Source organism: Sipha flava, unplaced genomic scaffold (assembly GCF_003268045.1).
Source record: "Sipha flava isolate LNK unplaced genomic scaffold, YSA_version1 232_pilon_pilon, whole genome shotgun sequence".
Lineage (NCBI taxonomy): Eukaryota > Metazoa > Arthropoda > Insecta > Hemiptera > Aphididae > Sipha > Sipha flava.
In genome coordinates, this window is record NW_020272869.1 from 1,072,430 (window position 1) to 1,088,798 (window position 16,369).

At 27.6% G+C, this 16,369-nt stretch overlaps 1 protein-coding gene across 4 annotated transcripts; it reads left to right on the top strand.

The window, feature by feature from the left end:
- The first annotated feature begins 2,977 nt into the window (after positions 1-2,977).
- Positions 2,978-10,499, top strand: LOC112683693 (glucose dehydrogenase [FAD, quinone]-like). Of its 4 annotated transcripts, none has more exons than XM_025554834.1 (3): positions 2,978-3,275; positions 8,034-9,512; positions 9,646-10,499. In XM_025554834.1, exons 2-3 carry the CDS (start codon positions 8,094-8,096, stop codon positions 10,111-10,113), a joined length of 1,887 nt encoding a protein of 628 aa, XP_025410619.1. In that variant the 5' UTR covers positions 2,978-3,275; positions 8,034-8,093; the 3' UTR covers positions 10,114-10,499. The 4 variants fall into 4 exon arrangements, with proteins under 4 accessions (XP_025410619.1, XP_025410621.1, XP_025410620.1 ...); XM_025554836.1 differs by lacking the exon at positions 2,978-3,275 and adding an exon at positions 6,944-7,037; XM_025554835.1 differs by lacking the exon at positions 2,978-3,275 and adding an exon at positions 7,900-7,974.
- Positions 10,500-16,369: the final 5,870 nt, after the last annotated feature.

The following is a 16,369-nucleotide window of genomic DNA, read 5'->3' on the forward strand; positions in this document are numbered from 1 at the left end:
AATGATGTGGTTTATTCCTCAAGATTATTGCAAAATTAAATAATATAAAACATCTGCAATCTGTACATATATATGAATAGTTACATGTATATACTCGTAAAGATGAATTTAGATAATCATAATGAGTGCAAGTTATTATTGAATTAACCTTTTATATTTGTATATTATACAGGTATTTTGTAAAATAGCTATAACATAATTAAAAGATTTAAATTAATGAAACGAAGACCGTCAAAACAATTTTTATTTCTTAAATGTTTAGTGAAATTACTTAATGCGGAAGTATAATTAATTATAAAATAATAAAATCAAAACAAAGACAATTAGTGAAATATAATTAATCTGTATGAAAAATATTCTGTTAAAAATATATTGTAAAAGTAATTATTTATTAATTCTTCGAAGTAAAGATATAACACATAATAAACAAATATAGAACAAAAATTTAGTTTATGAAATAATAAAATTAATTTGAAATTCATACTCACAATTTATAAATATATTGAATAGATTGCCTCAATACAAATTAATTAAATTAGTACTGAAGCAAATCGAATTGGTTACTTTTATTTTAAGTGACAAAAAAGGATTAACTATCACTCGTACATATACTCCTATACTACTATGGTATTACTATTATAGTAAACTGGTTATTGGGTTTTCATAGAGTTTTCAAACTAAAAACACTTAGTTAAGACTCAAATAATATTAAAAAAAAAAAAAATGTTCATAAATATAAATGGTTCATCATTATATTATTTTATTTTGCAATAGTTACAAATAAAATTTTCAAGTGATGAAACTATAAATCTAAAGATTTTATAAAATTAACTTCATTTTAATTTGTAAAAAAAATAAGCCAACTAAATTTAATAATATTTTAAATGATTAGAGAAGTATGTAGCAAATTATGTTTTTGAATTAAAGTTTGAACATCATAATTCATGAGTAACTAAAAGATTACAGATACTTAAAATTCTCTAATTGGTACTCATTATAGTCTGTATATTTCCAAGAACGTTTAGGCTCTCTAAAACATATATAAAAATATAAATCAAATACAATTCGCCAGACATAACAAATTTATTTGTCTTAAACAGCAAAATAACATTTATGCGTATTTAATATTTTAACGCATGTACTTGTATTGTACTACACATTTCTTGATTTTAAATTATACCTACTATGGTTTATGTTTAATAATATCTTGTTCATTTGTATATTAATAATAGCAAAAAAATTGTTTTTATAACATTTTCCTATTAAAATGTGCCAGGATTTTATTTTTCCACAAGGCACTGTACAAAATATTTAGTTTCTGTAAGATGTTTTTAAGTTTTAGTTTTCAAAACTATATAATATATATGTGCATTAAGAAATTTTCAAAGCATTTTTTTTTTTTTTTTAATTCAAATTTCATATTTTCATGTTTTATACAATGAAAATAATTCGTTTTAAAATTATTTAATTTAATTAATTTAAAAAAAAATATTGTCATACATTATTAGACATTTTAATGAATACCTATACAATCCTAAACAATCTTAAAACATTCCATTGGTACTAAGTTATTTACGGTAAATTACTAAAAATTTTTTATCATTTATACCTCAGTAGATTATAATAATAATAATATGCATCAATAATAATATTAATTATTGATTGTAAAAACAAAACAACGATTTTGTTAATATTTTTGTCCGTCTACAATGTGTTCAATTTTATAACAAAAAATATTTTCAATAGATGACCTTGAATTCGATCCAGATTCTTCAGGATAATTGGTCAGACTACATCAAAATATGCATTTAAAAAAAAAAATAGTTTTTATCGGACATATTGTGTAAAAATATTTTTTAAAGGCTCACGTTTTTGTTACCATATTTGAATAAACCTACATATTTCCGTGCAACTGTGACTTTTTAAAAACTAACCGATTTAAAACAATAAAATGTTTCAATATTATAAAACGTGAATCCATATCAATCACATTTGTTAATCATTTGTCTTTGATTATGTACATTTCAATGTACACATTGGTATTTCTAATCATTCTGGTCTATAAAATATGATTTATGTACCAAATTTTACAAAACCACAACATTGTTTTTAAAATAACACCGATGAATAACAAAATTATTTTATTTATTTCCGTACCGTATGATAAAAAATGATTTTGATTTATATTCATAAATACATATTGAATATGAAATAATGTACAACATAATAATATACAAGGATTTATAGATAATGCGTAGTCCGCAGTTCCGTACACTGCCAATTTGAAAATAATTATATGTTTTTGTAAAGATATTGTTTCTTAAAAGTTAACTCAATATATGGTCATTAACTATTAGTTAATGATAAATCATATCAATGAACTATAGTACAAAAATTATTATACTTAAAACAGTTTAAGGGCGGACCGGAAAAAAAGCAGCAAATATTATGAAAATAATAAAGTTAATATTATAATAATTTAGTAGAATGATGGATTTGTAATATAAAAATAAAAATAATTATTATTTTGACGCTGGATATAAACCTAGTTTTTGCATACCTAGATGGGTATTGCGAAGAAAAAATATAGAAAAAATCAATATAGCTCAAATGAAAATATTTGATTATCATTTCGAGGAAACATTTAATGATTAAGATGATAAGTGAACTAATCAATGCAATTTTTTTTTCATTTTGCAACAAATGGAACCTGCACATCGACAGAAATATTAATAAAATGTGTACAATCAAAACGTGTCGAACACAGTATACCTAATGATATTTTATATCGGTAAGATATCAAGGTACACAATACATATATAAAAAGAACACGAATAAATATCCGTTAGCGAGTTGCTCCACGATTTTTTTTAGGTAGGAATAAATGAAGAGCGGAATGGCGAATTAACTAAGGTGATCTAACGTGCGATGTTTTACCCACCCAGTTATAACATATCGTAGAGAAAGAACTATAGTGTTTCCAACAACCACGTTTAGTTTGATCAGTCGTATTCAGTAACCTATTAGTTTCGCAGAAGCGCTGTACAGTAAACACGATTAATCGTAGTTACGTCGAGAAAAATACGTTTGTACTAGTGTACTGAATATGGTACAATTTTATGAGTTTTAAAACATCTGTTTATTATTGTTCCTGCAATGATCAACAGTTATTACTATGATTACGCGTACGTTTTAATTTTAGTTTTTACTTGCAGTGTAATGTAATCTAATTTAAACTAAAATCCTCAGATCCTCGATAGCAAAAATCAAAACAGGTAAATTTTAATGTATTTTAATAATTTAAAAAATGTTATGCCTTACCTACACTAAAAATTTATTAATTGATTTTAAATAAGTTTAATTTATCTTGTATGTGTATTGTAAGTTACTATGGGTATATTTCAGTACATGGACTAAATAATTATAACTAATTCAGTTTTATGTAAATTACGAACAAATCGTCATTACAGTGAAGACATTATTTTATTTCTAAGATTTATAATAATAAATTGTGAATTGTCTAATAGTTTTATAAGTACTGTAAAAAACGTTCTTGGTTAACACGAAATAAATTATTTTTATAAAAAAAAAAAATGAATAATATACAGAGATTTGTCTATTTTATAAAAAGTCATAAATATTTTTACTACGTTTATTACCAATATTATGGAATAAAAAAACAAACTTTGATTCATAGTAATATTCATAGTTTTTTTTTATTTTTTTTTTTTTTTTTACTGCTTGTAAAATCATAAAAAAATCTAAATGCATACAAATATAAATTTGATATTTTTTGATAATTTTTGATAGATTTTCACACTTAAAAGTAATAAGCAACGTTAATTTACAAGATGTTATTTTTGATCGGAACATATTAAAATAAAATAAAAATAAATAAAATATAAAATAAAATTCTTTATTATTTTATAATAAACATTTCTGAAATCTCTTAAAAAAATATTTCTATTTTGTTGTACTTAATAAATTCCACTCTATAAAGATAGATAATGAACATTATGACAGCATCAAAATATTATACAATAAAAAAAAAAAACGAGGATACTAAACGGATTGTTTAGTTACCTACATTACATTTTGCAATAAATATTATATTGTAATGATTTCAGATGGTGTAAATATAATTAAGGAAATAGAATATCTCTAATATTTTTAAATTAGAGTTAACGTTTTTTTTTTTTTTTGAATTCATAGTTTATACTGTTATGATATACATAAATTATTTTTCACTAATAAGATATAATGACCGAATAATTTAATTTCATCAGGTCAGTAATCTTAATATAGATTGCTAACTGATTTAAGTTTAAATAATTTACTTTAATTTTGGTTTTGTTCTACAGCATTAATATTAAAATGTATGATATAAATTTTAAGGCCATAAATTAAGTAATTTTAAATACTGACAAGGCTATATGGAGGCTATAAGAATAAAACATTAATTTTCGAAGTAAATACCTATAAAAATTAGTAACATAACTATTAAATATTTACAATTAGTAATGGATTCGAAAACAATTCCGACAAATAAAAACAATTCACAGTATTTTAAATGTATAAAATGTTTATATGCTAATAAAATTGAATACAAATTTTCAATTTGTATGTAACATTTTAAATGACACATTATTTTCTGCGTAATATTGTTAAGACTTTAATAATTGTAATCTAAACAATTCGTTGACATTCTTGAAAAGTGTCATACTTCAAAATCACAGTTTGTTATCAAACAAAATCGTGACTGATGATTTGTTTGAATTTGTATTATAAATAATAAATTATTACATAATTTATGCGAGTAATCTCATAGATTACGATTGAAATTATATAATATATTAACATTAATAACCGATCGTTCAGTCGGACCGATATATATATATATATATATATATATATATATATTTTTTTTTATCATAGAGTTTTATCATCTATGTGATCTCAAATAATAACTAATAATGAGTTTAACATGCCTTCAACGTTTTCCGGAAGTAATTTCGGAATCAACTTAACCGTATAACAGTAAATAATATATATAGCGACGAGACAATTTTTTTTTTTTTTGGGGAAATCAATACAAATACATTTCATTTTTACCCATGATTTTTTTTTTCTGCAAAATGATCATATTTCCTCCGAATTATATTCCACATACTACAATATATTGTTATGTAACAGCAAAATATGTTTGGCTGTAAAAAATGAGATTAGTTTCCAACCGTAGCCACGTGTCCGCCACTACAATAATGGTTTTCGACAATATTTTTCCTTCAGCGTATTCGACGGTTGCAAATCGCCGGTCGGAATTACATTAGTGTGAATATTGCGGAACGTGTGATGCGTTTGTACACACGTCGAACTCCATAAGACTTTTTTGCACTGTGCACAGTACTCTTTTTACCGGAAGTACTCTACATTACTTCGTATTTACTCCGTTCTGAGGATACCACACCCGCGTGCGTTATATCCGTCTTACAAACGTACAGCAAATCCACGTTTAGCAGTACCAGTTTTGTGTGGTCCAACTGTTAAACTTAAAGGAAAGAACGTAAGCAATGACTTTCCGTGGTTTTTTTTAACGATATTTTATTTTTAAGTGATCCAAGATAACCATGTAAAATATTAATTTAATATTAATTATTAAATTAATGCCTGTAAATAAAATATATAACTGTTTAAAAAGTTATTATAGTTTTGAAATGCTACATTGTATTGTTTGATGAATAATTAAGAGAAAATATTATTTAATAATAATTAAAAAAAAAACATTTTATTATTTAGGTTATTTTACTAAAAAAGGGTAAAGTAAAAATAAAATAATTGTTTATGATATGACAGAGATTTGGACTTTAACTTTCGAGATTTGTGCGAATGTGTGTGAATGAATATGGATGAGGGTTTTTTTTGGGGGGGAGTAGCAGCTGTCCCGTTTTTTAATTTTTTAATATGGTCGCCCTAAGCTTGACATTTTGTGTGCATCTCAAAGCCGAGCGATCGCCGACGACTGCACACGTGTTCCGGGTGGTTACCGAGGTTACCTGCATGCGTTCGTAGGCACTCCCAACGCACCGCGGGAAACCGTAGGTACGTAGTATAATCTTATTGTACAATTTTGATAGTATATTTGTAAATTATTTATTATATTATTATCGAAAATAATTAATTAATAAATATTACTATCCACCATCGAACAACACGATGAATGAAAAACGATCGTCGAGTATAATATTCGCCAAAACCGCAGGTTTTATATATTATAATTAATACCACTCGTTGTCTTGTATACTTCAACTTGTATCATATGTAGGTCATATTTTCGTTCATTCATCCGCACAAACGTACTTGGCAATTTTTTAGCCATTTGTGTGCTTATTAAAAATAATACGAATATTATAATAATAACTATCAATTATTTTGAGTATAACATTTCAACGCGTATAATGTTACATACGTAATTCATAGCAATTCCATTTGATGGACATTTTTTTTAGTTATTGATGCGCTTTACTTTCGATATTTTTAACTGAAGACTTTAAAGTTGAAAATATTACATATTTAGACCAAAATATATGCATAACATATCACTTGGATAACATATGTTTATAAATATGATAAATTATACTATGGAGCTTATATCCATAATAAACGTTAACCTAAATAATAAATGTTATTTTAACATATTGTTATATTTTTTAACGATTAAGTAAAATTATTACTTTTTTTAATTGTTAAAACAATACGTTGCAATAACGCAATGATTATGACATTAATATTACATTTTTCACTGTTATTATAATAATATTTATAAAAATGTACTTAAATATACTAATTACAATTGCCGTAGAAAATAAATAAACAACAATACGATAACGAATAAAAGAAACAGTCTGAAACCTGATATCTGAAAGCGCAGAAGAGTTGATTTAAGCGTATACAATATTATAGTATGTAGTGACAGTTGTGATTTTATTCAGTTAGTGCCAATGGTACTACGCATTTATGTTTAATCATATATTTCCCAGGTAAACGGTTAATTTACATTTAATTTTTTAATACTGATATTAATCTAATGTTTAATCAATTTTTTTTATTTAAAATATACATTAATGGATATTACAATAAATAGGTAGGTGCATAAGCTATTGTTTTGTTCAATTTTTTTTTATTAAAATAATCAATATAAAGCATTCTTAACAAAGAATAATAATTGAAATTCGTTGCAATTATCTGATTTTAAAATAAAACTAATAATCAGTTTTAATCACTCTACATTTTGTTTAAGCTCATATTGAGAATAAATGTGTTGAACATTTCATATTTATAAGCCTGTATTTTAATAATTTATCAACAAATTAAAGTGGTACAACATTCATTAATTAACAAGTTAAAAGTAATATATAAATCTATTTAGACTAGTAGTTTAGTATTTTAATAGTTCACTGTGACACTTTAATAAAGTATTGTTACAGCTTTCATAATAGTTTCACTTAAACTTTTCAGGACATGCAACTATTATGGTATATTATAATATAACCGCACTGTGAGCATATCCAATTTATTTATTTAAAATTTTAATGATGAACGGACGTTTATAGTCATAAATAGTGCAATATTTGGTTTATATTTTTAAATATTAATTGTTCAATTGATTTCCACGTTTATCGATATCGTGTATCGTCTCAAATTTCAATAGAAATGATTGAATAAATTAATACATTATAATATTCTCAGGATTCATTTCCATCACAAAAATGTCACACCGCTATTTACACACCGTTATAAACTTAGGGCAAATAAACTACTTACATCTTACGGTCTCAAAGAAGTAAAACAACCGTCCAATTTTCCTAAATTAATGTTCAAAACTAACATTTTTTCTTGTTTCAGATTACCCCGCGATTCATATGCATTTTTAATACTGTTGTAAATGATAATTAATAACTACATTTAGAGCTAAATGTTAGTTGTAAATTAATTTTTTTATTTATATATATATAGAATTCTCGTATGTTTTCAAGGTGATCTGATATCCTGAATGTACAAAACAAATCGGATACGCAAGCAGTTGCAGTAGTACAATGGACATTAACGTTTCGGCGTTCTTAGCGGTTTCCTGGTGGTTGGTATCCGTTCAACAGTGTCTAGCCTTAAATTTCCAAGTATTATCATATCTCGGCAATCGTTACCGCGCGAACCTTATAAAACTCCGAGAAGACCCGTTATTCGGCAGCAAACCGATTCTAGATGAATATGACTTCATCGTCATCGGGGCCGGAGCGGCAGGTGCCACGGTGGCCAGTAGGCTGGCCGAGATCCCGGAATGGAAAATCTTACTGCTCGAAGCGGGTAAACAGGAATCGCTGGCGACCTCGATTCCAGCCATTGCTCACTATTTTCAGTTCACGGACTACAACTGGGCGTTTAAGACTGAAGAAGAACCGAACGCTTGCAAAGGCGTGGTGAACAAAAGATGCGTGTGGCCGCAAGGCAAAGGGCTCGGCGGGAGTACGATCATCAACAACAACATATACACCCGAGGCAACGTCAGAGACTTCGACCGTTGGGCTGAAGCAGGCAACCCGGGTTGGTCTTACAATGACGTGTTGCCGTATTTCTTGAAAAATGAAGACGTCACCATCCCGGAGCTGAAACGTTCGCCCTACCACGGAGTCGGTGGTCCGATGCCGATTAGTTATTCCCCATACAAATCCAAACTGGTTGAAACGTTCCTGGAGTCCGCTCCCGATGTCGGGCTACGTGTGGTGGACTATAACGACCCGAATAGCCACGTTGGTTTTTCGCGAATCCAAGGCACCATTAACTACGGCAGACGAGTGACATCAGCTAAAGCTTATCTGCGTGGGAACATGACGAACCTACACATTGTCGAAGGAGCTTTCGTCACGAAAATACTGATAGACCCGAGTACTAAGGTCGCGTTCGGCGTGGAATTCGACAAGGGACACAGTAAGCGACGAGTGATGGCGAGAAAAGAAGTTATCGTATCAGCGGGTGCTTTCAATTCTGCTAAGCTTTTAATGCTTTCGGGTGTAGGGCCCAAAGAACATCTGGAACCACTAGGCATAAGTACCATAAGCGATTTGCGCGTCGGGGACAACTTGCAAGAACACCCTTCGTACGCAAACTTGGCGTTTACCATCAATCAAACTATAGGATTAATACCCGACAGAATTTATAAATCAGGAATACGTGAGGCACTTAATTTTTACGACGGCACAGGCTGGCTCACGACCATGGGTTGCGAAGGACTGGGGTATGTGAAAACAAAATATAACACGGATCCTGGTGACATACCGGATATCGAATACATTTTCGTCCCTATGCACTTGGGAGGCGAAGAAGGCTTAGGGCACAGCATATTGAGAAGAAGCATGTCAGTACCAGATAGCGTTCATTATGATTTGCACAAAGGTATACTCAACAAAGATGGATGGTCAATATGGCCAATGCTTATGTACCCGGAAAGTAGAGGCCAAGTATGTTTATAATACATTGGCGCAAGTTACATGATATCTTTGTGTCTATAGTATTTATATTATTTTTTCACTAATTTGAATACTTAAATCGTTAAAATGTGTTTTTTATTTTTATTTTTCGTTCCAATTACAGGTTCGATTAAGAAATTCCAACCCTTATTCCAAACCCATGATTCGAGCCAATTTCTTCGATAAATCCGTCGATTTATATCGTATTGTAGAAGGGATAAAAATGGTCATAGACCTAAATAAAACACCTCCATTTCAAAAATTAGGTTCTACCTTAAGTATGCGATCCGTACCAGGTTGTCGGCATCTTCAGTATGGAACAGACTTGTACTGGGCTTGTTGTGTGCAAAGATTGACAATGCAAATGCATCATCAGTGTGGAACATGCAAAATGGGACCAAATTATGATAGAAATGCAGTGGTCAGCCCAGAACTCATGGTGTATGGAGTATCCAAACTTAGAGTTATTGATTGTTCGATAATGCCTACCATTACTGGTGGACATACTGTAGCACCAGCTTATATGATAGGAGAAAAAGGAGCTGATTTAATCAAGTCCACATGGATAAATACCATTAAAAAAAATAATTAGTACAATTTTATTCGACAAACTAAAGGACCTATGTGTTATATGAATGATTTTAAAAATGTTTTGAGAAGTCGACCACGAATTAGTAATTATTATTATAGTTTTTATTTAGACTTTATATTAATAATAGAGAGCATAGTTCTAGATACCAATATTGCTGTTGGTCATATTAGAGTACAACTAGTACCAGTAGTCATTGAAGCTTTAAGCCCTTTTAGTGAAAATTTTTAGAGGTTAAACATTTTAATTATTTATTTTAATTTTAGAGAAGTTAATCTAAATATTTAAATGTATTAAAACATTGATGCCTATTTTTAACATTTCGTAAACACATTGAATTATATTCAACTATATTTTCTTAAATATCTTATTAAAAATAATTTGATACTAGACAAAATTAATTATTAGGATTCAATAGTGTCAACTTAAATGTTTTAAAAATCAATTCCACTAAAAATAGTACACATACATTTTTCATTAAAAACACAAACTAATTAATTTAAATAATAATTTAGATTTTTTTTTTCACTATATTAAAATACTTTAGAATTTTTATTACAAGAAAATAATTGTTTTATAACTACTGAACATCAAAATCAAAGTATTTTTCTAAAATAAAACTCATAATAAAAATTGATTGCATAATATGTATTATATCCTATTTTTTGTGTACTTGTAATTGTAAAATAAATAAATCCAAAAGTATCTTAAAAATTAATTAGACAAAATTAAAATGTTTTGCGATATTGAATAGTCATGATCCTAAAGATAAGAAACACTTTTAAGGTTTATAGCTTTAATTGAAATAGTATATTTACTAAATGTATTCAACATGATCTGTTTTATTTATTTATAATGTTAAATAGTTAACTTTGTACATAAATAAATACATAAATATATAATATTTTTTTATTACGCGAGTGTGTTTGAAATATTGTAAAAATAATTAATGATAAGATATATTAAAGATATACTACATAATTTAAGAGTTATTTCGAAAGTCTGAAATTTACATTTTAATCACATTGTAAATATTTTAAATTTATTTCGAACATTTTTCAATAATAATAATATCATACACCATTATTCGGTTGTCCAATTAATTTGTTTTGCCTTCAAATAATATAAGACTAACTTACAGGGTGATTCACCAAGCGTAAAACACTTATTATTTCAAAAATAATTCACTTTTTTCAAATTTTTTTTTTTCAACATCTTAGATCTATGCTGTTCTTGAATTATATATTTGTTTAATATTTTTCACCCTTATATTTATTAGGTAAACCACCATCAACTTTTGTTTTTCAAATGGCCACCTATACTAAAAATTTCATAATTTAGTAAGTCTTTTTTTCTTATATATTATTATATATATTATTACGTTTAAATTTACATTTTTTATTAATTCGTTGACGAGATAGAGCTTCTCAAAATTGTGTGGTTTTGGAAGGTATTTGTATTTAAATATGTTATACTTAGTAACTCAGGCCGCAGCAATACTTATTGCTTATAAAAACCAGAATTTATAAGTAATAAGCTTAATACCGTTCGATCCCAAGATATAATGGTTATAAATGATTATCAGTGTACCTACTTCCGACAATGACTTTTATTGTTATAGATATTATAATTTATTATTTTAATGGACTGTCACGTCTTGTTGCATTTAATCCCCACTAGATGCCCTCATCATATTCACTGATAAATATTTGAGTTAACCTTGAAATTTTGCTGTATGTTCGGAATATAGGCGCCAGAGTCTCAACATGATGTTGTAACAGTAACGTAACTTTAAATCCATATTAAAATATGTTCTATGATGATGCCGAGCTTTCGTTGCCAACATCGTGCCAAATCTTCGGCAAAATGTTGGTTGTGATGATAACAACCTTGTGAGGAAATCAGGTGTTACTAAGTAGGGTCTTATTACCGTTAGACCGGACTACGGATTGTCACGATGCATAACACACACACACACAATAACCTATCTAATGTATACAAATATATAACGATCTGTTAATAAAGAAAAGAATAAAAAAAATCAATTTAACAGCACAATTAATGGTAATAATATATATTATTATTGATAATACTAATGTGATAATTAAATAATAATAATAATAATAATATTAAACAAAATGAAATGTTATTTTACAAAACAGATTTTTAAAGAAAAAAAAAATAAAAGTCAAATGACAATAATATTAATAACAAAAAATAATAAAAGGCCACGGAGACGGCAGAAAGCAGACGTCGCTCCATCCGCGAACGCTTCGGGGCTCATCGCCGACCTCGAAAACGGGTTCGATTAATATATCGGGCGTCCCGATTGATAATCGAACAAATGGTGATATTAAGGCAAAGGGATATAACGGGTGAGATCGTGGTTTCGTGCAACACGACCGTGTCAGAATTTCATAATTTTTTTTTTAATTTTTTGATGGTTACCATGATACCAAATCGATAATAATTCCTAGTTCCTTGTTAAAAATAGTTAACTTAAACTTAAGAATATGCAGACCATTACTTCATATGTCTCGCAAGGAGTTATGTGGATTCTCAATCAATTTACATAAGACTTCTAGTGAATTATCATTGTTTATATTTGTGTTTTCAATTTTTTTGGTTTTAGTAAACCATTCATACTTAATTATTTGTATATTCGGTAAAACATTGTATGACTTGGACACTGACGAATAGGAAAACGTTGTTGATATAACCTAAACATTTTTTATCATTCAATTTTATAAGTAGTATATGTTCACAAAAATATATGTATGTCTATAATTGAGTTGTCTTTATATATACTTGTTAATTAGATTAGTTATTTGTGTTGTAATATTTGATTTTAACATCGCTGATTTTTTTTTTTTTTTATTATTCTTGAATTCAATAAAAAAGTGTAACATATCAGTTTTTTAAATATTAGTGTACATATTTATGTATGTAATTTCTAGTTAAAATTTTTTTAACTTTGTTGTAGTTACAAGTGAATGATATGAAAGAAAGTTGATAAGAAATACAATAAGAGACAAATTAGCAGATACATATTTAGTTAGGTATTAAAATTAAAGTTTAAGATAAACCTTTGTCACAGTGACATTATCAAAGATAATTATTTATTAAAATTTTAGTAAAAAAATAATTGGTGTTTACAGTTTGATACTTATAAATGCTTTATAATGAAACTGATTTTTTTTATAAATTATATAGAAAACTGTGCTTATGTGACACTTAAATTGATTTTAAGTTACACTTAAATGATTATGCATACGGATGACAATATAATAAAGTAGGTAATTGCAGTGTATACATATCAAATAATAAATAATAATTACAATATTTTGTAAACAAACTGTTTTAAAAGAATTTATTAATATTTAATTTACACTGCAACTGCTTCTTTTTCTCATCTTATACGTTAATAATATTCATACATTTGATAGTTGATCTTCAAAGCTTTTATAATTTTAAATGAAATACTAATAATATAAAATTACTAGTTAATTCATATTTAATTAATCTTTCTCCACTCAATTTACAACTCTGAATAAACTATATCAACACATATAAATAATAATTTAAACAGAAAAATATTACATAAACCTAATTAAAATTTTTTATTTGATTTACACAATTTAAGCATGAGTAGGTATGTGTATCAAACGCAACATAAATTTATCTTTTAAGTTGTAATGATTGATGTTGTTACCCCATTTAAATTAATTATAAAATATATAAATTACAAAATATTAACACGAGCATAATTTTTAGTTTTCAATAAATATCATTGGTGATGTACAATTAGTCTAAATAGATTTTTTTTCACTTCCTTGCAATTAACTTGATAACCTAAAAATATTTTTGTCAATATATTAGTTAAATAATAAAACAGTTAAAAAAATGTATACTTACTTTATTTATTTTGTAGTCATATTTAAATCCAATATATGGAGAAATAGGTATAAGGTATACTTACATACCATGTAACCATGAAAAACGATATCTGTAATCGTTCACAGAATATTATAAATAACAGTTGATCGAAATGAGTTTATTTTACCCAAAGAGTAATCTATGATTTTTACCTAATCATGAATCAGTCCAATCAGGCATCACCGTATTGTTCTGCACCCCCAGGTATTTTGTAGTAACGACAAGGGAATTACACGCATGTAGGTATGCATTATGTAACAAGTGACAGTAATGGTTCAATTACTTATAATGTGATATTACGACAATAAGTTATTGTAGCGAGTTGGTACAACGATTATCACCGATATATCTTGAAGTGGAACAATATCGAATTTATTACTTAGAGCTTCTGGTATTTACCGACTAGATATCACACATCAACACACAAACATCACCTAAAACCACCTAACTTTGAGGAATTATATCTCATCGATGGATAGACAGAAAATGAAAATTTAAACATGATAATTCATAAGAAAAAAAGCCTTACTAAATTAGTTTACTAAATTAAGTTGCCATTTGAAAATCAAAAGTTGATGGTGATTTAACTAATAAATATAAGTGTGAAAAATATTAAATAAATATATAAATCAAGAACAGCATAGATCTAACATTTTGAAGAAAAAAAAATTTGAAAAAAATAAATAGTTTTTGAGATAATGAGTGTTTTACACTTGGTGAATCACTCTGTATAAAATCTAACATACGGTCAGCCACTTGAATGTTTAACAATCTGTTCTTTTAAAGGTTAAAAGGACAGAATTTTAACAAAAAAAAAAAATAAATTATTCAGATATTTAGATATGTCTGGATATACGTCTGGATCGAATTATAAGGTGAGATTGGTATTTGTTAGCGGAGGCAATAACCTTTCTAGATAACCGAATATTGTTAAAAATAATCTAAAACTTGTTGACCTAACCGCGCTGTCATCAAACCAGTGTAGAATCTCGACAACGGTAAGTAATTCAAACGTGCTCAATGTTTTGAACGTTTTATACCTATACCTACATTTTTAACATTCACCAGGCGGAAGTTAAAATAAAAATAAAACAAGAATACGATCCGTTAAAAAAAATTCAACCGTAGCTGTACATGTATAGTGATACAAATAAAATGTTACACAATATAATATTTATTTTAATAAAAAAAAAAAAGAAAGAAAAAATAAAACACAATACCTATAATATACACATTCACCGCAGTTTTAATATGATAATAGAGACGCGTTATATAAAGCGAGTTTTGTAGTAGGTTTTCGCGTACACCCAAAACACTATACGTTTATATCAGCTAGACATGATGAAAAAAAAATAATTTTATGTACATATGCGGAATAATTATGTGAGTATTTATATGGGATCAGGACATCGGGCTGATAACCGTAGAGCCAATAGAGAGTGGTCGAATAATATATCGGGCAGACAGAAAACACGGATAAGTTGAATAAATGAAAGTTTATTAAAATAAAAAAAAAATAAAAAATTCAACATAACTATAAATTATAATCAAAAACTTATTTGGTCTCTTAATTAAAAATGTTGAACATAAATATTGAATATCCGATGTGTGAACTTTAAAAAAAATGTAAAATATTTATAATTCAAAATAAGTTTTATGTTTATTGATAATAATTATATACATAATTATTATTAGCCTAGCATGTGTTTTGGGACATAATTAATAATGTAAAAATTATAATAAATATACCATCTTTTCGGCCCATCAGTTGTTAAAGGAACCCATTTCCGAATAATTAATGCGCGTAGGAACGCGATGACCGCATTTCACGGCCAAACGTGTCTGGTAAACTGTTATAGCATCTGTTGCTCGCTAATAGATAAGATGAAGGCGAGTGCGTGGACTGGGATTCGAATAATCCGAGACCAATGATAACCATTATTATAATGTAGCTGATGTTCGGTACCACGATTATTTAACCTAGCCCGCGGTACGAAAACACTGTTGCAATTACAATAATATGTTCTACGACTTCGGATTATGTAACTTGAGCATCATGTCCTACTACGGCCTTGCGAGATTTTATTATTTTTTTTCCGTTCACATACTATTTTTTTACTCTAACGCACTATTTTCTCTTTAAATAACATTAAGCATGTTATTTATAGTGTTCGGAAAATTATACTGCATACCACTATTCGCTCATGATACCTATCCCATGCGCGCATTGATTTTTTTGCGTGAGAATTAAATAGTGTATTCACAACCATAAAGTTATGATTATCGGTAATTATCGGATTCATTACATTTACTCTTGCGTCGT

Coding starts and splice junctions, on each gene's coding strand:
- LOC112683693 (XM_025554834.1), top strand. CDS start 8,094: ATGGACATTAACGTTTCGGCGTTCTTAGCGGTTTCCTGGTGGTTGGTA. Junction 9,513..9,645: donor ACCCGGAAAGTAGAGGCCAA/GTATGTTTATAA, acceptor TTCCAATTACAG/GTTCGATTAAGAAATTCCAA.